Genomic DNA, 23,151 nt, shown 5'->3' on the forward strand with positions numbered 1-23,151 from the left:
GTCTGGCTGTGCTTGCAGGTGCCGGTTTCCTGTTTTTCTGCAGCATTGTGCCTTCTTAGTGCTTTAGTGGGACAGTCATCCTTGCCTTGTCTGCTTCTTCCAGTGGGACCTGCATTCAGTTCTACCTCTCCTCTCTGGGGGATGAGTTGGTTCTTGTGTTCCTTGCCCCTTTTTCGGGCGCAGTCTGTCCCTGCGGAGCGTTGGATGGTTCGTCCTGGGTGGCCTTGGGCTCCCCTGTCTGCTTCCGCCTGCTTATTGCTGGCGGCGCCGTACCGTCTGGTCTATTGCCTTCTGGCTGTGATAGGCGCGGCTGCCCTCTTCACTGGGTGTGTTCCCGATGGGGGGGGGGGGGGGGCTAGCCTTTGCTTTGCCTCTTCTCCTTGGAGGCTCTCGGTTGCTCTTCTCCCTCGGTGCTCCTCTTCATTGTCTTGGCCTTGAGTGGAGGTTTTGTTGCCTTGTATGGGCGTGGGGTGCTTGCGCCTCCTTTCGCTTTGCCCTTGTTACCTCTTTTCTTGTCTTCCCACATCCCCTCTGGGGTTGGTGGTCTTCTAAGCGTAGGGGTTACCCTTGCCTGGGGGACTGGGCCCTTCACCCTGTCTGTTTCAACGGTCCCCTGTAGGACTCTGTTATGTCCAAGTGGTGGGGGTGGTGGGGTCCTCTTGCAGACCCTCCTCCCCTCTGGGTATGGCTAGTGTATCTATTCCACGTTAAGGAATCTGCGGCTATTAGTCTCTATCAGATGTACAAGTTACTTACCTTCGGAAAGTATGTATCTGGTAGAGCCGATTCTAGCTGCAGATTCCTTCACGGCCCACCCTTCCTCCCCGTTATGTGAGGACCTTTGGCTTAGTCTTCTGCACTCACCTCCATGTGGGTGGCTATGTCTCTGTGAGTGCATTCTTTCCCTCTTTCTGACGGGATGTTTGTCCTGTTTATTTGTTCCTTTTCCTCCCCTTTTGGCACATCGGAGGATATGTTTATAGGTACTTGTGTGCCCTTATGCTATGGTCGCTCCAGGTTGGGGTCTACATTCCTCCCTGCCCCCTCCCTCTCCCCGTTATTACTAGGGTTCTGGGCCCTCTGCTGTCCTCTAGGTTGGGGTCTTTGGCTGTGCCTCTGCCCTTTGTTCCTTATGGGGGTTGTCACATTCTGTGATGGGGCTCTCTTGGAGTTGTCATTCCTTGTTTGTCCCCTTCATTATTATTGGTTGGAGTCTTAGTCCTGCTACATGTTAACATGACATTTTACATATGTTCTTTGTCTCCAAGGGGTGTCTCTCTCTCTCTCTCTCTCTCTCTCTCTCTCTCTCTCTCTCTCTCTCTCTCTCTCTCTCTCTCTCTCTCTCTCTCTCTCTCTCTCTCTCTCTCTCTCTCTCTCTCTCTCTCTCTCTCTCTCTCTCTCTCTCTCTCTCTTTCTCTCTCTCTCTCTCTCTCCCTCTCTCTCCCTCTCTCCCTCTCTCTCCCTCTCTCTCCCTCTCTCTCCCTCTCTCTCCCTCTCTCTCCCTCTCTCTCCCTCCCCGTACTGGCAGGGTTGTTGCTCAGGGCTGGGCTCTGTTCTTTATTCTTTTCCCTGCTTTTTGGTGCTGCAGTGCTGCCACTGCTCTTTATGGTGTTGTTCCTCACCATTCCTTTTCCCAATTTTTCTGCTCTTTCGCACACTGTTCCTATACTCTCATAGTTTTGTCTGATGGCTCCGCGTTGTGGCGCGGAAAAGTTCTCCGAAGAAAACTGACATAGGCGCGCTGGGGTGGGACTTATGTGACCTCGCTGACGTCACGTACGCAGACAAAGCTTGAGCGGAGTCGCGTGATGCCGTCCCCCCGGCGCGCAGGGATGCTGTGGAAAAATAAATTTCGGATCTAGTCTCATGCCTGGGATAATTCTATGTTAAGGAATCTGCCGCTAGAATCGTCTCTACCAGATACATCGTTACCGAAGGTAAGTAACTTGTACTATAATGATAATACATTTTAAAGGATGTGTAAAAACTCAAGACATTACTGCCACCATGAAGATGAGCTGTCCTCCTGTAGAAGATAATTCAGTTTATTTAAAGAATAGTGGCACAAACAGTGAGACATGTTTCCCGCTTTTAGCATCTTCCTCTAATTTGCTTTTATTGAGACCAGTTGCCAGTGTTTGAATTCTGTACAATGTAACCTTGGTTTCTTATGAGGTTTGACTTTGGTTAATCCCTTAATCTGTCAGTTTATACTGTACATCTTCTGGACACTAGGATCATTATTTTATTAAGCCAGTAGGTTTCTTGTTTGCCCTAGGCAAGCAGATATTTTTCAGGAGTTGCTGCATTTTCTTTCTTAAGTTTTCCTTTGCATGCATCTCCAATTTTTTTTTTATTGCCATTTTTCTGTCTTATTGAAACTTTTTATTGATGCACTGAAAGTTATGGTTGAAGGTGATGGAGTCAGTGAAATGTTTTGAAGCTACATTTTTGTATTTCAGCTTGGTGATGGTGTGGCATCTTCGAGTACCCAAACTACAAAACTCGAACAGCTCTGTGAGGAGCGTGTAGAAGATATGAGGCAGGAGCTTGTGCGTCAGGAACAGGAGCACCAGCAGGCAGCAGAGTCTCTAAGACAAGCACATATGCTACAAATGGAAAGACAAAGAGAGGACCAGGAACAACTTCTAGAGGAGCTTTCCCAGCTGAAAGGCCAGCTGAGTCGAATGATGGTGAGTTTTAGTTTTGAGTGTAAATGGGTAAGTCAGTGGAGTGATTGAGTTGATGTATGGATAACTAAATGGTCAGAGTCAAATTGCAGGACTTTTCAATTATATCACCTGCCACATCATGATGACCATGTACCAACCTATAATCGTTTTGTTACACCACATTGCAGCACACTTAAAAGTGGTGTTCACTAGTGCACTAGGTCTAGAAACGTAATCAGTGGCATCAGTGTTTGCCAACCAAGATGCCCCTCTGACTTTCAACCTAAACATACAGAGACATACATGAGTCAGAATTCACACTGGATCTGGCAATAATCCATTGGCCCACTGTAGCAAATATGATAATTTTCACAATTTTTGACTGTATTTAAGGTCTTTAAATAAAGGCTAATCTATTATTCAAGATAGTAATATGACTCTACAATTAAATAATCTACACCAAAGTTTTATCTCATTCAACCCTGATTAAACCTCCAATCAGTGGTTGAGGATCCCCACAGTGATCTCTGGATCAATCTGCCTCTTCATCTAAGGAAATGTGTGAACCATATACACATTCCTCAGTGTTCATAAATGTGTTCTCACCTTGCTAGGGGTTGTAGTATGGATTGGATTAGGATTTGTAAACTTCAATTTACTCCTTACCATTTCTTTGCTGTATGCTGGTCAGGAGTACAGAGACATCATATGCAGGGAGAATGGCTGAGTGTCCCATAGTTGTGCTGAAGCAATAGAGAAGGCAGCATCACCATATCTTAAGGTGTAGGTTTTAAACATGCATAGGATCCTACAGAGTTTGTACCAAGAGAATGTGTACCAAGATAATTTGTCATAAAATCTGGTTTAAGAACATAAATTGATTTCTGAATGATTGTTAAAGATTTTTTAAGATTTCCTTTTGTGTACCGAGAGCCAATGTAGTCATCTAATAGTGGGCCAGATAGTATCACATTTCTTAACACCACAAAACAGACGGGCTGCTGTATTTTGTATCAATTGCAGCCTTGCAAGCAGATATTTAGGAGTTGCCAGTAAAACAGCATTTCCGTAATCCAGTCTGGAAGTCAGTACATTAATCACAAGAGCTCTTAAATCTCTCATAATGCAAGATGAAATAACTGTAAGGTTTGCAGATGAAAATATCATAACTTCATAATGTGTGCCACGTGTGACTTCATTCCTTAATTGGTGTCAATGAGTATCTCCAAGTTCCGAACTTAAGATGAGGGTGTTTAACGGGTACCCATATCCCACTGCCATTCCTGATATAGTATTTGATGGTTTGGCACAGTGAAAATATAGCGGAGGTGTCTAGAAGACACTTAGTACACCTTCTCAGTTATACACTTTGTTTGCTCACTTGAGCGAAGGCGTTAGAATGTAAAATCTTATTATAGTGTAGTAACAGTACAGCAGAACTTAAAATGTCTGTAGCATCCTAGCAGGGTAGATTGACCTTTATTGGGTAGTAGTAATGCCTATTGTTAAAGGGATTATGAGCTTTTGGTTTTGAGCATATGCTGTATACTCCTTCCGTATAGTGTTGGGTGCAGGTGCTTGCAAGCTGTTTTTCCTAATTAAATAATTCAGTCGCAAGTTAGTGTGACTCCTAGCTGAAACCCACAATGCACTGGGGCAAAGACTCTACCTCAGATTATTTGTACCACCATCAGGTTCAAACGTTAATCTTGAGCTCTAGGACCTCCCCTTCCGGCTTAGTTCAGTCAGGGGTACCGACGGACAGAGCGGTGCCTCATTCCCTGAGCGGATGCCAGGTGAGGTGAGGTTTACTCCCACATAAAGACGGGAATGGGTCCAATACTCCTGTGTTATTTGACCAGTTTAAAGATACACAGGTGATTGTAGGTTGGATCAAACCAACCACTTTTTCTTTTTGAGACTTAGTATTTATTTATTTATTGCACATTTTATGCACTATATTACAGTAGCGAGTCTATCAATCGAGGTCCTGATGAACGCCCGGATCAGAAAATCCAAGGGCTGAAACATGTAGACCTGACATCCTTATGGACTCTTTCACAGTTATTCTTTTAAACTGTCGCCCTGTTTTTATGTTTGACACCAGGATAGCACTTATTAAAATGGATTAGTATCCTGGAAGCCAATTTTATTAATTCACTTGTTTTCACACCACTCACATGCACTGCAATCATCATCAGCACCCCTCTGTAAATGAGAAATCGATTTCATCTTTTGTTGGGATCAAAGTGGTCTACATCTTTGACCACAGATTAATACATCTTGAGCTCCTTTCATATGTTGATAAGAGGACAGCCCTTGGTTGTACCTAGATTTACAACTAAGAGGTGATCCCAGATGATGATAGTTACCACCACAGTGGGCTGATGAGATTCTTCCATTCCTAAAACAGGTATTTTTTAGGTAAATTTTGTCTGACCAAAACATATTAGCTTGTTTGCAGTCCTGATTTTTGTTTCTCAGACCAAGAGTTTCTTTTGTTGCTATGTAAACTCCTAGCTGAAACCCACAATGCACTGGGGAAAAAGACTCCACCTCAGATTATTTTTACCATCATCGGGTTCAGACGTTAATCTTTTTTTTAAAAACGTTTTTATTTGCATTTTATCATAACTTAACAGGTCAATCATGTAATCAGCAGTACGCACATCCATTTCCCCCACCCACCACCCTCCCCACATTACCTTCGTTAAATATTTCATTCCGATCCTGCCCAATGTCCAAAGTGCAGTATTGCGGTTGTCTATATGTTTGGGACACCTGAGTCCCCGGGGTGTATTCATACAGTCGTTTAATTGGCTACTTTTCAAGTACCCCTCATAGCCCCCCATCCAAACCATGATAGTGTCTCCATTTTCCCCAGACCTTACGGAACTTTTTCGGGCATCCCCTTGCTTTGTAAGTGACCCTTTCAGCAGCCATATATAGATCTAAACCTTTCATCCATTCATCCAGCCTTGGCGGTTGTGATGCGCCCCAATACTTGGCTATGTCTCTTTTGGCCACTACTAGCGCCAATACAAGAAAGATCAGTAAGGGGCGCGTTAGGTCCACATCATTGGTCATACCCAGGAGGGCCAACCTAGGCTCCGGTTGGAGGTGAATCTCCAGCAGCTCACTCAACTCCTCAAAGACTTTACCCCAGTAATCCTGTATCTTGCTACATGACCATATGGTGTGATAGAAGGTCCCACTCTATGTCTCTGCATCTAAGGCACATCGTGTTCTCCGTCCTCCCCATTTTGTGGAGCCGTACCTGTCATAGTAGGTTCTGTGGAGCACATTAAACTGTATGAGGCGCAGTCGGGATTTAATTGCCACCTCTCTGGGATGCATCAGTACAATGTCCCAGTCGATATCCTCCATGTCTCCCACCTCGGTCTCCCACGTCCTTCTAAGCTTAGCCAGATCGCTTAACATGTTATTTGTCAAAGTTTTATACGTAAGTGAGACTGCCTTTTCCAGGATGCGCTCCTGTAGGAGGCGTCCCTCTAGAGGCGCGTACTCCGGCAGTTCGTTCGCCTGGATATCTTGGGCCCACCAAACATGTCGTAGCTGCGCGTATTTGAAGAACTGTGTACGGTGCAGTCCAAAATCCAAGCTTAGAGCCGTGAACGGTTTTAGCGTTCCCCTGGCCACTATGTCCCCCAAAGTGGAAATACCTAGGTCGTCCCATCTCTGGAAGCCCTTTAATTTGTTTAATTTTGTTAGCCATGTACAATGCCATATCGGTGTCTGTCTTGTGGGTTTCATTCCCCACCCAGTGCGTTTCATAGCCTTATTCCAGAGTTGCAAAGTGATTCCTTTAGCCGGGAGTATCTGCCCCCGTCTGGCGCCCCCATATAGATAGTACATCAAGTGCCTGTGGAACATCCTGTGTCTTTCAAGGGCGTACGTGGGATGATCTGCCTGCACGTGTATCCAATCATTGATCGGAGCTAAGTGTTCCGCCCAGTAGTATGCTTCTAGATTCGGGAGAGAAATCCCTCTGCTGTACTGATGTCTCTGGAGGGTGTTCAGCGACACTCTGGGTTGTTTACCCAGCCAAAGGAAGGATCTCAGCTCAGCATGTATTGTCTCGAACACTTTTGAGGGAAGTGGATAATACTCATTCTGTAGGGCGTACAGAAACTTGGTCAGTGTGATCATCTTGAACATCGCTGCCCGCCCTAAGAGTGTCAGAGGGAGCTGCCTCCATCGGACCGCATCCGTTGTGAAGTTCACTAGAATTCGTTGCAAGTTCTGTTGGTATGACAGCTGTCGGTCCAGGGTGACATACACACCGAGATATTTGAAACCCTCTACGGTCGTCAACAGTCCTCCCGGGAGGTCTGGACAGTTTCCCTGTCCCTTAGGGTCGTAAAGAATCGATTTGTGTCAGTTAATCTGGTAGCCCGCGTACTGCCCATATTGTTCTAGTCCCGGAACATTTCCGGTATTGTCGTCTCTGGGCAATTGATATACAAGAGGATATCATCCGCGTATAGCGATATTTTTTCTTCTGCAGAGTCCCTCTCTCCTCTTTTGAATCCCCTAATGGCTACATTCTGTCGAATCTTAGCGACGAGCACTTCTATTGTAAGCGCAAAGAGGAGGGGAGATAATGGGCATCCCTGCCGGGTCTCTCTCCGGACCTGGAACTCTCGTGACATTACCCCGTTTACTCTTACCCTGGCACTAGGTTCAGTGTACAGCAGCCGGACCCATTGTCGATATTTGGGGCCGAACACGAATTTTTGCAAGACACCCTCAAGGAACGGCCAATGAACCGCGTCAAAGGCCTTCTCGCCGTCCAGGGATAAGGACCAGTGTGGGTCCTCCCTCCCTTGTACTTCCTGTAGCCAGTTGTGGGTGCGACGGAGATTTAACCTGGTGGCTATCTTTGGAAGGAAACCCATTTGGTCTAGTTGTACCAGGTCTGATATCACCGTACGTAGCCGTAGTGCCAGGATCGTTGCCAAGAGTTTTGCTTCTGTATTCAAGAGGGAGATGGGGCGATACGAAGCTCAGTCTACCCGCGGTTTCCCCTCTTTATGTATTGGGATTATCGTTGCCGAGCATAAATCTGGGGGGAGTCTCCCATCTTGTAAAGCCCCATCGAACAGTCCCTTCGGATGGCGTGTCAGGAGATCCGCCGTGCGCTTAAAAAATTTGCTGGGAACCCATTCGGGCCCGGGGTTTTACCCGGTCGCAGTCTGGCTATGGCTCTCGATATGTCCTCTATAGTGATGTCAGACTCTAAGGGTTGCTGAGCCTCAGGGGTCAGGGCAGGTAGTTCTATTTGTTCTAAGTAGTGTAAAGCCACCTCGCTTGTCCCCAGGTCCCTGGCCCTGTAGAAACATTCGTAGTGATCAGCAAATACTTCCGCGATCTGAGCAGCAGATCCAAAAAGCAATCCCTCTGAGTCCCTGAGTTGTTCCACCCATCTGGCTGCACGCTCCTTTTTACTGAGCCAGTTTGCCCGATTTATCCCCTACATCATAGAGGCGGTGTAGGGAGGCTAGGGCCTGGGTTCTGGCCTCCCCCGTCACTAGTTCTCTATATTGCTTCTGCTGGTCTGTTAGTTTCCTAAGTATTCCATCTTCTTTTGAGGCCTGATAGTCCCTGTCCAAGTCTAGAATAGCCGTCTCCAACGCAGTCGTTTCAGCGTGAAGCTTCCTCCTTTCCTCTGCCAGCCTGCATTGTACCCTGTCTCGCATCACCGTCTTTAGTGCCTCCCAGAACATCACCCCGGAGGGGACCGTCCCTTCATTTTCGGCAATATATACCTTTACGTCAGCTCTCAGCCCCCTGAGAACGTTTGCATTCTGTAGATCCCACGCCGTCAGTCTCCAGGATCCTCCCTTCTTATTTCGCCCCATTCCCACCATTGCTAACAACGGGGAGTGATCGGAAATCCCCCTTGCCTGATCCGCCATGTCATCTACTGTCAGGTTCTGCCGAGACATAAACACATAGTCCAATCTCGAATATACTTTGTGTGCCCCCGAGAAAAAGGAGTAGGTCCTCTGATCTGGGTGGAGCCATCTCCAGACATCCGTGAGTCCTACATTGTCTATCATTACGGACAGAGGGGTCCGGGTCCAATCCCTGGACGCCATTCCCGTCCGGTCCAGTCCTATATCCATCACATCATTAAAGGATCTGTGTGGTGTCAGCTGTGTCTAGGAGTATCTCTGCCACTTTCTTGAGCGTGTTGGCCTGTAGTTTTGGAGGAGCATACACTGACATTATCGCGTACGTGCGTCTGTTCCAAGTCCCCTTAACTCCTACGTATATCCCTTGCGGGTCTGTCCATGTTTGGGCTATACTGAACGGCGTAGTCTTTTTAATGAGAATTGGCACCCCTCTCGAGTCCGTGGTGTATCCTGCATGTGCCAAGACCTTGTACTGACCCCTGGCCAAAAAGGCACAGTTAGTCCCTTTAAAATGGGTTTCCTGCAACAGTATTATGTCGGGGTGCAGCCTTTTAATGTATGAATTCCCTAATCCCCTCTTTATCTTGCTGCCAAGCCCATTAACATTCCACGTCAGGACGCTGTATCCCCACCGATCTCGGCACTGTCCCACCTGCTCACCCGCCATCCTGGAGTGTGTGTCTCATAGTGTAGTCGGTCATCTGTGTGTGAAGGTGTCTTCTGGAGTGCAGAAGTGCGCGGCTACTGTAACATGATTGTCCCTCCCTCCCATTCCCAACTCCCCCCTCCCTCTTCCCAACTCCCACCCCCCTCCCTCTTCCCTGTCCATTCCCCAATGTGGTGCCCGTCCTGCCCAACTGGAAAAGTCCATAACTACCCCCCACAACCCCCCCCCCCCCTTCAGTCTCAACTTCTGCAGAACCAAGACTGTTGGCGGAGTAGGCCTGTCGCCCTCCCCTGTGTCCCCCCCACTTAAGCTAAAGGAGGAATTTGCGCAACCGCTGAGCTGCCGTTTCCCTTCCCTGCTCGATCAACCTAGAAAAGTAAAATGCACATCATGCAAATAAACAATAGTCAATAAGGAAAGGGGATGTTTGTAACTTGCGTGCCCCCATAACGAGGAATGTGAGTTCAACGTCTGTGTCCGGATCGTCTGGTGGACCGGTTGCCTCCTGGTCCAGCTCTCGGATTGCGGTGACTAGGGGATATAAGGATTGTTCTACCACCTCCTCTCTGTCTGATGTTCGGCCACCTGTGTCGTCTTCTTCCTCCGAGCCAGTAAGGTTTAACAGGCAGCCGAACCTGGACCCCGACGTCGCTTCTTTCTCTGCTGGCGTTGCTGAATTCTGTCTTCTCCATCCCGACGTGCTGAGACCAGGATATGGAGTTGTCTGCGAGCGTCTTCTGGTCCGCAGTTTCTGGACTCTTTGGGCCTTAGGAGGGCTCCGCCGCAGGTTGGCGGTCGCCATCTCGGACTTTATTCTGCGGCCTTCCTCATCCGCCTCTCGGATCATCGGACGTTCCTCCAGCCATTGCCAGGCCTCCTCCGGGCGGTTAAAAAAGTGTGACCTGCCCTCAAAAACTACTTTCAATTACGCTGGGAAGAGCAACATGTATGTCATGTGTAGATCTTGCAATTTTGCTTTTACTGAATCATAGGAGTGTCTTAGTTTCTGTACCTCCTGACTGTAGTCTGGAAAGATCATAATGTTCGTGTTGTCTAGCCGTATTTCGCCCTTCTTTCTGGCTTCTCTCAGTATGAGATCTGTCCGTAAAATTGAGAAAACGTGCGATGATCGGTCTTGGCCGCGCTCCCTCCGGCGGCTTCGCCAGCAGTGCCCTATGTGCCCTTTCGATGACGAAACAGTTCGAAAATTGAGCCTGCGGGAACGTTGTCGTTAGCCAGGAGTGTAAGTAGGCCGCCGCATTCGTCCCCTCGATGCCTTCTCTAAAACCTACGAAGCGCAGGTTGTTGCGTCTCGCCCTGTTTTCCGCATCATTCACCCTCCATAGCAGTTGCCTGTGTGATGCTTAGAGTTCCGCCATGTCCTTTTGGAGGGTGGTGAGGGAATCCTCTGCCTCGCCAATCCGTGTCTCCGCCCTCGTCACCCTCTCCTTCAGATTCCGAAAATCCTGGTGCAGCAGTAGGACCTCCGAACCTACCTCGCCAATCTTGACCTCCAGCGCTGCTCTTGAGTCCTGTATATCTGTCCTAGACTCTTGAATCGCCTCCAGCAGCAATCAGAATGCCATGCGCATCACTCCTACCACCAGTGGCAACCCAGAAGTCCTTTCCTCATGGACAATTTCGGGACAACTGTCGTGGAAGAGGTATAAGAGATTGTGGAAAGGGGCCCGCCACCTCCCAACAGTGACAAACTACTGATTCCTCCCTATTCGGGAGGATGATTAAATTATACCTTCATTTCTCGAAGACCAAAGGTTAATCCGGGAACTGGTGAAATCTAGTGTTATCAGTGAATATAATGTAGACAATGTCCGGCAATATTGTGTTTACAACTGACTTCATTAGCAACTTGCTGTAAGCTCTTTAGCCTTTTATGGTCTGTGATTCGGTTAAGGAAAAATTATGATTACGCTCTAGTGACGTTTCACAGTCCACCTTTCTAATGTTTGTCTATTCATTGTCCTATGCTTATGAAATATGTAACTTATCTTTTGTATGGTATGTTTTTATTGTTTCTTCTAAGACAGTCGAATAAAGCTGATAATGACTATGATTATTCCTTCCACAGTAGGAGGAAATAACCTGAGACAAATGGGTCCTTTTTGTGGTACTGCAAGGTTACGGGTTAGATTTCAACACCACCAAACTCACTACCACAATATCACATAGTCACTTAGGAACACCAACAAGTGCTAAAAGAGTAAAATATAGCAAATTTCAGTAAGTGTGCCATCAAAACTGTGCCACTTCAGTCAGGTCGAATAATGTACTCACTGTATTTCCTCATTCCTAAATCCCTGTGTCCTATTCTCAATCTCGGGCCACAGAATCAATACCTCCTGTTTAAGGGTTTCTGATTGTCAACCCGGCAGTAGGTCATCCCAATTCTCAGCACAGGAGATTACATGGCGACCCTCAACATTGGGGGCGCCTAGTTCCACACCCCAATGTACCCAGCACATCACCACTGCCTCAGATTTGTAGTAAGTAGACAACACTACCATTTCAAGGTTCTACCTATTCATGTCACTACTGCCCAATGGGTAATTACAAAATGTCTAGGGGTGTTTACAGCACATCTTTATTGCAGTGCCATTATTGTTTTTATATATTTTAACGTTTGGCTGACAAAGAGGAGCTGCTGTCGGGTAATGCCCAGCACAGCCTCAGGCGGCAGGGCCTCTCCTACACGGGTTAGAATTCACAGAAAATGACAAAAAGTCCCATCTCGGGTCTCAGATTCAGAATTTTCGGGGAGCAGTGTTAAATTTGGGAATAGGCAAAGTCTACCCATATCAAGAGTGTGTGAGAACATCTCAAAGGCAGCTAGCTACCTCTTTTTCAAACTTAACGTCCTCCAGCTGTGATTACAGTAATGGATTTGTTGGGTATAATGGCCTACTGCAGAGCCATAGTGCTGTGTGCGCTGTCCTCCATGTGGCAATTACAGGAATATCTGTCCAGGCCATGGTTACAAGCAGCTGGTCAATGGGAAGATCTAGTGTTAGTGGAGCACACGGTTCAGCACAGATTCCAATGGTGGAACAATAAAATATTGACACTGGGCAGGCTTTATGTGGCTCCTCAGTTGTAGGTGATCCTTACCACAGCCTCCTCATTTGCACATCTGAAAGACATGACTGTTCTTGAATGTAAGAACAGAGCAAATAGATCACCTCTGTCAAACTGACAGAAAAACAATTGTTGCTCAAAGCATTTTACATGCTCATTACTTAAAATAAATGTATTCGGGAAAACAAAAAAATGACCATTTATTACATTAAAAAAACAAGGGGGTACTCCCTCACATCAGCTGTCAGCTTTAGGCCATACAATCTGGTACTGGGTCATTCACAATCAGATCCAGCTCAGCAGGGCATTTGCGCATGTGGCAGCTACTTTAACTTTCTAAATAGGATGCATCAAGTTCTTTGAATGGGAAACTAATCCCAATGTACTTCAACATTACTTCCATAAATGGGGGAAACTCACAAAAGATCTGTTTGCTTCCCCCGAAAACTCAAAATGCCCATACTTATGCTCCATACGCTCACACCTATTGTACATATACAGCGTACTACAATGAGCTGGTTAAGGATATTTACGTATGGTTTTCCTTCTCTACCTGTCTTTCCATATGTAGTGTGGAGGTTCAAGCAAATGTCAAAGACCTTCATTCTCTTCACACTGATGTGGGTGAGGCAGCACTTCTTTTCATAGGTCTGGAACAGACAACACACTTCTCTGTTTAAACTTCCAGTCCTCTAAGTATTCATTAGGGACTTGAGAGTAATTTCTCCAGAATTGCCACCACTTCTCATGTGGAACCTAAATATCATACTTACAAAGGCAAATGGAAGCTGCCTTTTGAGCTGCAACATTCTTACGCTAGCCAATACCTTTCATCGAAGGTGACATTTCTTGTGCCATTCACTTACTTGAGAAGAGTTAGCCTGTTGCAGGCTCTTACAGTAGAATAGCCTTTAACACACGTACACAGGAATAGAGTAGCCTTGAGAACAAAATCCCTGTTTTCTTCCCAGGTTGACTGCCCTTTTTCATGTAACCAAACCATTGATTTAGCTATTTTCTTTCCACACTGACACAGTAGTGGAAAGAGCTCTGCGCGCTTACATTGACAGAACAAAGTCCATCCATAAAACAAAGCAACTCTTTGTTGCATTTGCTAAATCTCACTTGAAAAATCCCCTTTTGAAACCAAGTTTGGCAAGGTGACTAGCTGAGTGTATTCAAGTTTGTTACGCAAAAGCATAACAAACTTTACATTCTGTGTCACTATCACATTCTACGGGAAATAAAGGAACAACAGTATTAGGTAGCATACCGTTAGCAGACATTTGTAGGGCTGCTACTTGATCAACATCATAAGACTCTATTGAGTGGCCAGTCAAGCCCGACAACAGACTCAAATAGGTCAAGCAGTACTCAGAACTTTATTTCAGATATCTGCCTCATCTGCTCGCTAGCCACCACTTCAGGAGAGTGCGCTGCTTTAGGTTTAAAGCATTTTATTAAGCATTCACAAATGAAAAGAAAAATAAACAGTGTTCACAAAGAAGCAGTGCATAGGATACAACCATATAGTAGCGCACCAGCGCGCTAGGGCTCTGCAAAACGTAACGTTCATCCAAAAGTGATGGTTGGTGCGTATGCTGCAACAAGATGCTCCAAAATGAACAAACCCCCCCAAACTTCCCCACTCCTCCCCGACCCCACAAAGCCCGCCCCTCCACCCCTGTCCGGTGCCTCAAACCTTCACCCGCCTCAGCCCCCCAATCCGCCCCTCTTCTCTAGCTGCTCCCAGGTCTAGGCACGCTGGCCATCTGAATCTGCTAATGTAGTCAACCTCAACAAGCGGAGATATCTGGGGCATGTAAGTTCTGTGAATTCCCCTACAAGCAGTGAGTGAAACGGTTGCCACAGGTCATTAAACTGCTCCACCTCTCCCACCACCATAAGCGACAATTTTTCCATTCCCAGGACATGCCATAATCTATACAACCAACCTGTGGTGGAGGGGAGTGTGGTGGTGTGCCAGTGAATAAAGATATTTTGCACAGCAGACCCCAGTGCTATCGCAATTTGCCTCCCTCTACGAGACCTCAGAGGATACATCAGCCCATTGGGTAAACCCTACTGGGCTGGAAAACGGGGCAATTCAATATTGAAATTGGAGTCAATCTCATCCAGGACCTCTTTCCAGTAGGGGGACAGCAGTGGGCAGTCCCACAAAACATGAGTGAGGGTGCCTATCTGCCCGCAGGCCCGCCAGCAGGTGTCGTCGATATTGCGATTCATCTCATGCAGTCTCTGAGGCGTGTAATACCAGTATGTGGACACTTTAGTGAATGTTTCCGTAAGCCCAGTGTGATATGCGGAGTGGCGAGCTCGATAAACGATGTGGTCCCAGTCCTTGTGGCTTAAGGATCTCCCCAGTTCTCTTTCCCAGCGTTCCTTACCAGGGTTATAGAGGTCAAAGGAGGAAGGCTGCAAGAATTTATACAAATCCGAGATAAGTTTCGTAAGTATCTGAGGTGCGTGTTACAAGCCATTTCTCGTAGGGAAGGAGCTTCCTATCTGCCGACTCACGTACCTGTGGCTGCAGCGCCCAATGGCGCACCTGCATGTAGCGCAACCGTTCCACTTCAGGCAATTGGTATTCCTTCCTGAAATCTGGAAACGGAATGACGCTGTCCTGACCATATACATGAAATAGTGCTCTGCATCCCCCAGCCCGCCAGCGCGCGAAGGCCCCTGGTTCCATCCCAGGATGGAAATCCGGGTTGTCGATCAGTGGTGTGCACGGTGAGGGGAAGGTGATGAGTGCGTGAGTCGCGTTTGTGGCTTCCCACACCCTCATCGGGACCCGCGTGATAAAAGACACGTATAAGTTGGGCGGGCAATGTGTCCTACGTAAAAAGGGCACCTCCTGCAGAGTCCGGCCCGCCACCGCCTGGTCTTGGAAAAGCCAGTGTTTGTCGGACTCCCACTTGCTCCACTCCACTAGGTATCGTAATTGTGCTGCCTGAAAATATTTGCGCAGGTCCGATACTCCCAGTCCCCCCGCCTCAGGTGCCAGTGTAGTCAGGGCCCTCTTAAGCCTGGGTTTGCGACCCTGCCATATGAAGCGCGCAATGTCCGCCTGAATCTGCAGTAGCCATCCTTTCGGGGGCTGCAGCGGCAGGGCACAAAACAGGTATAGCGCCTGCGGCAAGATGGTCATCTTCACCGCGACAATTCTGCCCAGCCAGGACAAGGTGCCTTTGCTCCAGCGACCCAGTTCCTCCTTTATTTTCGTACCTAGGGCGGTATAATTCGCGGTCACCATAGCGGGTAATGTGGGTGCCAGAAGTATGCCCAGGTAGGGCACCAGATCTTTAGACCAATGCATGAAGAACCGGCCCTGAAAGTCAGTTCTGGTGGCTGCAGTCAGCGAAACGTCAAGGGCCGCCGATTTCCCCATGTTCATCTTGAAGCCTGCGATGGCAGTAAAGGCCTCCAATTCATCAATGCACGTAGGGAGTGCCCTCCCCGGATCAGCTAGTGTCAGTATGATGTCATCTGCATAAAGACTAATGGTATGAGTGTACTCCCCCATCTTAATTCCCAGCGCATTCGGATTCTGGCGTATCCTCTGGGCCAGGGGTTCCATATAAAGTGAGAATAGGAGCGGGGACAGCGGACACCCCTCCCTAGTGCCCCTTTCTATCGCGAACTGTTGGGAGCTGCAGCCGTTAACGCGCACCACTGCCGATGGGAACTTGTAGCAATTGAACACTGGGGTGCAAAATTTCTCGCTGATACTCGCTTTCGCTAGAACCTTCTCTAGATATGGCCAATGCACCCGGTCAAAGGCTTTCTCCGCGTCAACTGCTAGCAGCATCCTCTCCCCGGGTATCCGGGAGGCTTTCTCTAGTATATGGACCACCCTCTTGGTGTTATCCACCGTTTGCCTCCCGGGGACAAATCCGGCCTGATCCGGGTCCACTAGTCCCGGGAGATGAGGCGCCAAACGGGCCGCCAGGATCCCAGTATACAACTTGAGATCGATATTCAAGAGACAGATCGGTCTGTAGGAACTACATTGCGTCCGATCTTGCCCCGGTTTAGGGATGACCGAAACCGTTGCTTGAAGCAGATCTGGGGGGATGGCTCCAGGAGCGTAGAAGGAATTAAAGAGGCGCCTGAGGATCGGGGCTAACACAGGGCAGAATGTTTTATAGAAGAGGGATGTGTAACCGTCCGGGCCCGGAGCCTTCCCGTGTTTAAGCCTGGAAATGGCTGTAATCACCTCCTCAACTCGAATGTCCCGTTCAAGGTATTCCGCCTGTTCCGGAGTGAGAGAGGGAAGGTCAACTGAGGCTAGATAGTCCGCCTCTGCTTGTGCCGACGGGGGTTCGCCTTTATAGAGGCCAGCATAGAATCGGCGAAAGCCCTCAGCTATTTGGCTGTCCTCCGTAACCGACACTCCGGTAGGTGTCGATAGCTCCTTCACCAAGTGCTTCTGATGTGCTTCTCTGAGTTTGTGTGCCAGACGCCTGCCACATTTGTCCCCACCCGTATAATATACATGCTTCAAGCGTAATGCAGCATATTCCGCCCTGTCCATGTCTAAGGCTGACAAAAGTTTCCTCGCAGCCTTAAGTTGCTTCCAGATTCTGGGAGCTCCCGTCCTCTGGTGAACCAGTTCCAACTCTCACACTTTGCTGGTGAGTTCATCCCGCTTCTGCTGTCGTTCCCTATTCTGCCGCCTGTACACGGGACGCCAAGATTGAGAAGAAGGGAGGAGGTGCTGAATAACGAGGGCGGCGGATTGAATAAAACCGGCAACATAAGGAAACTGAAGGAAAGGGGAATACTGGTATTTAGAAAAACAAGTGGGATTCTTTTGTGATGCTGTGGATATAAGTGCAGAAGCCATAAGTTCAAGGAAAATATTCACTTCGAGAAAGGAAGTCACATCAAACAATAATAAACAAGCACACTCCCTAAAGACTTGAGGATATGTTTCTCCTTATAGGCGACACCTATATAGAAGACAAGCCCTGACGAAGCCGATAGGTGATAATTAACCTCGGCGAAACGCGTTGGTTGGGATTGGATGTGGACACAAAGAATAAAAAGAAGACAATCCTCATGAAAAATTCTCTTGGATGTTTTCATATGAACTGAGCTAATTTATAGCTATTATAAGTGGAGTGCTCCAACTTGTGGTTTTTTTCCGCGGAGGAGATGGCAATAAATTCCCCTCGGAGCACTGCTATCAATGCCGCCCATTGTGTCGCTTGGGTGGTGTCATTATTATCATTGTGCTCCTGGTAATCCCGTATCGAATCGTGAACATGCTTCACCACCATCTTTTTATGCAACAGGGTATCCCTGAGGCGCCATACCCCACGCTTGGGCGATATCGGTGGCAATTGAAACGTCCCCGTAACAGGGGCGTGGTTTGACAGAGAGAGAACCCATATCTCAGAAGCTGTGGCCAAGTCGCAGACCGGCCTTGTGACTAATAGGTGGTCAAGACGTGCATAGGTCTTGTGTGCGTGCGAGTAATAAGAATAGTCGCCGGCGGTGGGGTGGAAGCGGCGCCAAAGGTCGTGGAGATCTAACTCCTCTAATTGGCGTTTGCCCGTCTGCGAGATCTCCCCAGTCTGCGGGTACCTCTGCATTGACCTGTCCAAGGACGAATCGAAGACCATGTTCAGGTCTCCCCCTATGATTATGTGCCTGTCTGGTGTGGCGGTGACATCCACCACGACCGAGTGAAGGAATCGTTCTTGGTGTTCATTGGGGCTATACATCGATCCAATGGTGAATATCAATCCTCCGTATTTGACCCTATAAGCGAGGAGTCTACCTTTCTGTTCAGCAAACTTATGGAGGACCTCTCCTTTAAATGGTCTGGACACTTGAATTGCTACCCCAGCGGTCTTAGTAGTATTGCAAGAGAAAAATTGCGTGGGGAACTTGTGGGAGCGCATCCTCTGACAGTCTCTGGCTAGGAGATGAGTCTCCTGTAGGAGACAAATGTCCGAGCGGGTATTTTCCAGTAAGGAGAGCACTGCCTTCCTCTTGACAGGGTACCCCTTTACATTAAGGGTGACTACTGTAAGAGCTGTCATCTGTGTGAGTGAAACCAAAGTTCAAGCAGTGGGTCACAGCCCAAGAGGGGCGGGTGTGGTGCAGATATTGTGTAGGAGCTCGGCGAAGCTGTAACGACTGGTTCAATAGCACTGGACGGTCCCTGTTCCTCCCCCCCCCCAACCCCCTCAAACCTACCCCAAACCACCTACCCTCTCCCTCCCTCTTCCCCAAACCCCCTCTACACCCCAACAAACCCCTCATGCAAACAACCAAGCACCCTCCTCCCCCTCCCTCCAGCAAACCCCTGAAATCCCAACAATTGTCAGTCCTAGTCATGCCCAGCGGGCAAGTCTGTGGTGATTTACTAAAGTGGACGTCTGGCCACTTACTCCCTCTCCCTCCTCCCCACTCCCTCCAAGACCCGAACCTGCTACATCAGTAAGGCTGTGGCGTTCTCCCCCGGAGCGTCATTATACTGTCAGCGCCACATCACCGTTGGAAGCATTGTCTCTGGCCGATTCGGAGACTGGATTCGCCATGCCAGCTCTAATGGTGGGCGAGTCCGGCCTTCTGGAGCTGGAAGACACTCGTCTCCGTGATACCCTCTGCCAGCCGTCTCTGGGGCCGCGTCTCTGGCTTGGAGTGGCCATGTCTTCCTCCTCCGCCGTGATCCCCAGAACCTCACACGTGTCTTTTAGTGATCTAAGTTGATGCATCGTGCCATTCCATCTAAAGATAAGGCAGAAGGGGTGACCCCAGGCATAGGACGTTTCATGCTGTCTCAGAAAGTCAGTGGCGATCTTAAAAGATTTCCGTTTTTGAAGAGTGATGGCGGACAAGTCCTGATACAGTCCCACAGAGTGACCACGAAAAGTGAACGCAGGTTGTTTCCGGGCCTCTGCCATGATGCGTTCCTTCAGTGAGAAGTCTGGGAGGAACGCTAGGATGTCCGGAGGTGGTGCTGATGCTCGTAGCGGCGGTCCTACCCTGTGCGCTCTATCTATCCGGACTGGGAACTCCGGCGGTTCACCCAGGATAGCCCAAAACAGGTCTCTCAGGTAACCAGCCGCATCCGAGCCTTCTTCTGCGGACGGAATTCCCCGGACTCGGATGTTTTTTCGTCGAGACCGGTTCTCATGGTCCTCATTGTGCGTTTGCAGGTCTAAATGCTGGTCTCTGAGGCGCAACACCTCCTGTTGCAGCAGTACTATGTCCTCATCGAGACTGTGGTTCGTGCTCTCCACTGTGGCCACTCGCTCCCCCAATTCTTCCACCTCTCTGCGCACCTCCCTAACTTCACCCGCTACTTCCTGTTTCAATGTCTGAAAATCGTCTCTGAGGGTGCTGAACAGCGATTCAAGGAACGATCTAGTGACAGACGGTTCCCCTCCATTCGCACCCTGCGACCCTCCGGCTGGGTTTGAGGATGGTAGCCCCCTGTCTCCTCTTTGCTGGGACCTGTTGAGCATTTCGGGGAGGGTGCGCTCTCCCCGCTTGGTGCCTCTGCCTGACGCCATCTTGGATCGAGTGTAGGCCAGCTCTCCCGTCCCCTCGATTCGACACTCCCTGCTCTGCCGGTGCTGTCCTGGGCCAAGCAGGGGACTGTCGGTGGTCACCAGTGATCGTTCCGAGCACCGTCGAAAAGAGCGCTACCAGCGCCGCCGCACTAGGCTCCAGGCGAGGCCACCATGGCAGGCGCCATTACGCCGTTCACTCTTCCCGTAGGCCCTGCCGGTCTTCGTCTGCCGTGGGCTCTGCCAGGCGCGGGTGTCGCCCCCATGATCATCTCCACCGCTTGACCTCGATCATACCGGACGGGGGAAGCGCTATGTGGCCCTTCGGTTCGACTCAGGACCTCTCAGCCGTAGTGGCCAACGTAGGCCTCTCAGGCTGTCCCCGCCATCGTCCACCTCCACCCAGTCATGCCACGTGTCACGGAACCAGCGGCCGAGTATCGTTCAGTAGGCATCAATGCAAGCTCCTGGACCGCCAAGGCCACCGGATTTTCTTCGGTGCTTTATGGGCGCCCGCCGAGCTGGGGAGCCCCCTCTCTGGGGGGGACCAGGGAAGCAAGACGCAGCGTGGGGCTCCGGGCCTATACCCTTCCTGCTTCGGTTCTCTCCCAGCGGGTGCTCAGTCGAGTAGGCCGAAGCTCATGCGCCGCTCACAGCTGCTCCCACTGAGCGGCCCGGTGATCTCCGCCGGCATTCAGTGCCGTCCGGGCGTGATGGTGCAATACCTCCTCTGGCTGCGCACTGCAAGCGGCAATGGGCGCGGCGTGCGTCCGGCTGACGTGCTTCGGGATCGGCCTCCTCCTCCTCCTCCTCCAGCTTCCCGGGCTGGACCTCCAACACCATCGGGCGGGCTGTCCTGAGGCTAAACGGAGACTAGGACCGGACCAGGGTCTTCACGTCTGGTTCTGCCACCTCTCCCAGTGCCGTTAAGCTCCGGCGGGGGGAGAAAAGGCTATATTTCAAGGCTCGGGTCTAGTCAGATCGGGGAGCTGCGAGAAGAAGCGTCCTCTCACTCCGCCATCTTGGCCACGCCCCTGAGTGCGCTGCTTTAGAGTTTAATAAGAGCATGTGATCTAAAATAGCACATGCTCCAAACATAAAATGTTACCCTGTAATGATTGGTTTGTTGCTTTTAGTGCTGAAGGCTACATGTGTGCCCTTCCACCTCTGGGTATGCGAGCTAGTGCTTCAGGTGCTGTATTTTCACTTGAAAAATGCACCTGTACATGGTTCTTCTTATTTGTTTACTCTACCTACTACACTCTCTCTTTTGGGGGAAATCTGAGGTGGAGTTTTGTCCTGGTATATTTTAGTATTCAGGGAGGAGTCACAAGATATCTCAAGATCGAAGACTTATAAACATTTCACGTTGTTTCTAGCTAAAGGTCTGCCATAATTTAGGCTGCAGCATCACGCACCTTTGAAACCTCATGACTTTGGTGGTGTCTGCATTGAAAAGAAAGCTTATTTCAACCCCTACCAGAAACACCCCTCGAGGCACGAAGAAAAGATGACCTGATGCTGTGGGGTGAATGATTTACACAATAGAAGCCAACATCATCATTGCCAAAGCTCTCTTCTTACAAGAAAAACAAAGCTAAGGAGATTTTCCACCTGGTCTAGCTAAACATGAAACTACAGTCAAGTTTGCTCCTTAACCAAACCAAGGTCAAATATGAAGAATCCCAAACGTTCTTCTTCCAACAAAATCAGATCATTAAGAGTATCTATACTCTCATCTGACAGCTTCTCAAGGATTGCTTCCTCTTCTAACTCAACCTGTTGATCAAAATTTGGCTCCCTCTCTTGATGACCTACTCAAGATCTTCAAGAAACCTAAAAACTGACCTACTATGATGATGACATGATGATAGTCATTATAAAGAACTTCTAACTCTTTAGCAAGATTTGTTGCCATGTGATCATACATCCCTCTGTGAAGGCTTCTTCCCTGATTGTCTAAAGATGGTTACATTGGAAGTCTGTGCCTTTCGAAATGAGAGGCTAGAATAGAGGTAAATAAATGTCTTTGAACCAGCTTGTGACAGAAAGTCCATTGAGCCTTCTGGTGGAGGTTGCAATTCCCTATTTCCTTATTTTCCATGTAAAAAATTGAAAATAATTTTGGCCCAGCTTTGAGATATGTGTGCGCTTGCACCGGAACCTGTACCCACCCTCTGTTTCTAGCGAGGGTCGTAATCTCTCCTACCCATTTTGCCGTGAGGGAGGCGGCACCCGGGCATTCCAGGCGCAGCGTGGGGAACGGACGGCGAAGTGAGTCTCTTGGGGCCAACTACATCTCCCATCAGGCCCAGACGCCTGCCATCGCTGTCATCAGGCTGCGCCAGGGCTGTAGATAAGCCCAGCCGGTGTCACACAGCGCGGGACGCGCTTGCACCGGAACCTGTACCCACCCTCTGTCTCCAGCGAGGGTTGTGATCTCTCCTGCCCATTTTGCCATGAGGGAAGTGGCACCCGGGTATTCCAGGTGCAGCGCGGGGAATGGCCGGCGAAGTTAGTCTCTTGGGGCCAATTACATCTCCCATCAGCCCCAGCCCAGACGCCTGCCATCGCTGTCATCAGGCTGCGCCAGGGCAGTAGATAAGCCCAGCCAGTGTCGCGCAGCGCCGGACACGTGCGGGCGAAGCCCGGTCCAAGGGCGGGCCCGTCCTTGCCCGTCCTTGCCCGTCCTTGCCCGTCCTTGCCCGTCCTTGCCCGTCCTTGCCCGTCCTTGCCCGTCATCGCCAGGAAGAGGCAGGGCAGGGCCACCCCCCTGACATTTCGTTTTTGGGACCTAAGGTACTTTATCCTAACTTGCACTAATTTTTGTGGACCTCTTGATTCCTTCCTTCATTGTTCCCAAATGGGGTGTTTGTTGTGGAGGCTGGCGCTTTACCTCTATACCAATGACCTACTGCATGCTTAATTGCACTTCCCATTGAGGTATTCTAGTTATTGCCATTGGTAAGAGGAAATCAATGGAGGGTGGGGGGGGGGGACAGGGGGGCGGTGGCTCAGGTGGATCATCTGGAGGCAAGAAAGGGAAAAAGGTAAAGAATACAAGGCACGCAGCCAGTAATTGTGTACTAGATAGGATAGCGTCGATAGTCAGTGATGGTGAAGAGATTTTGGGGGCAAAAACCGCCGCTGTAGATATGCCCAATAACAATTTCCAGGAGCTATCTGTCAGCAAATCTAAGCGAATAATTCCACCAATATTTAAGAAGATG

The 23,151-nt window shown here is 49.1% G+C and overlaps 1 protein-coding gene across 3 annotated transcripts in view; it reads left to right on the forward strand.

Annotated features, from left to right (window-relative positions):
- The window catches only part of AKAP9 (A-kinase anchoring protein 9), a 1,796,561-nt gene that overhangs the window by 914,631 nt on the left and 858,779 nt on the right, over positions 1-23,151 (forward strand). For all 3 annotated transcript variants that reach the window (XM_086941844.1, XM_086941845.1, XM_086941846.1), the window contains one exon: positions 2,463-2,693. In XM_086941844.1, the coding sequence (XP_086797970.1) occupies positions 2,463-2,693 (231 nt within the window). The remainder of the gene's footprint in view (positions 1-2,462; positions 2,694-23,151) is intronic.

The sequence above is a fragment of the Lissotriton vulgaris genome, chromosome 10 (assembly GCF_964263255.1).
Source record: "Lissotriton vulgaris chromosome 10, aLisVul1.2, whole genome shotgun sequence".
Taxonomy (NCBI): domain Eukaryota; kingdom Metazoa; phylum Chordata; class Amphibia; order Caudata; family Salamandridae; genus Lissotriton; species Lissotriton vulgaris.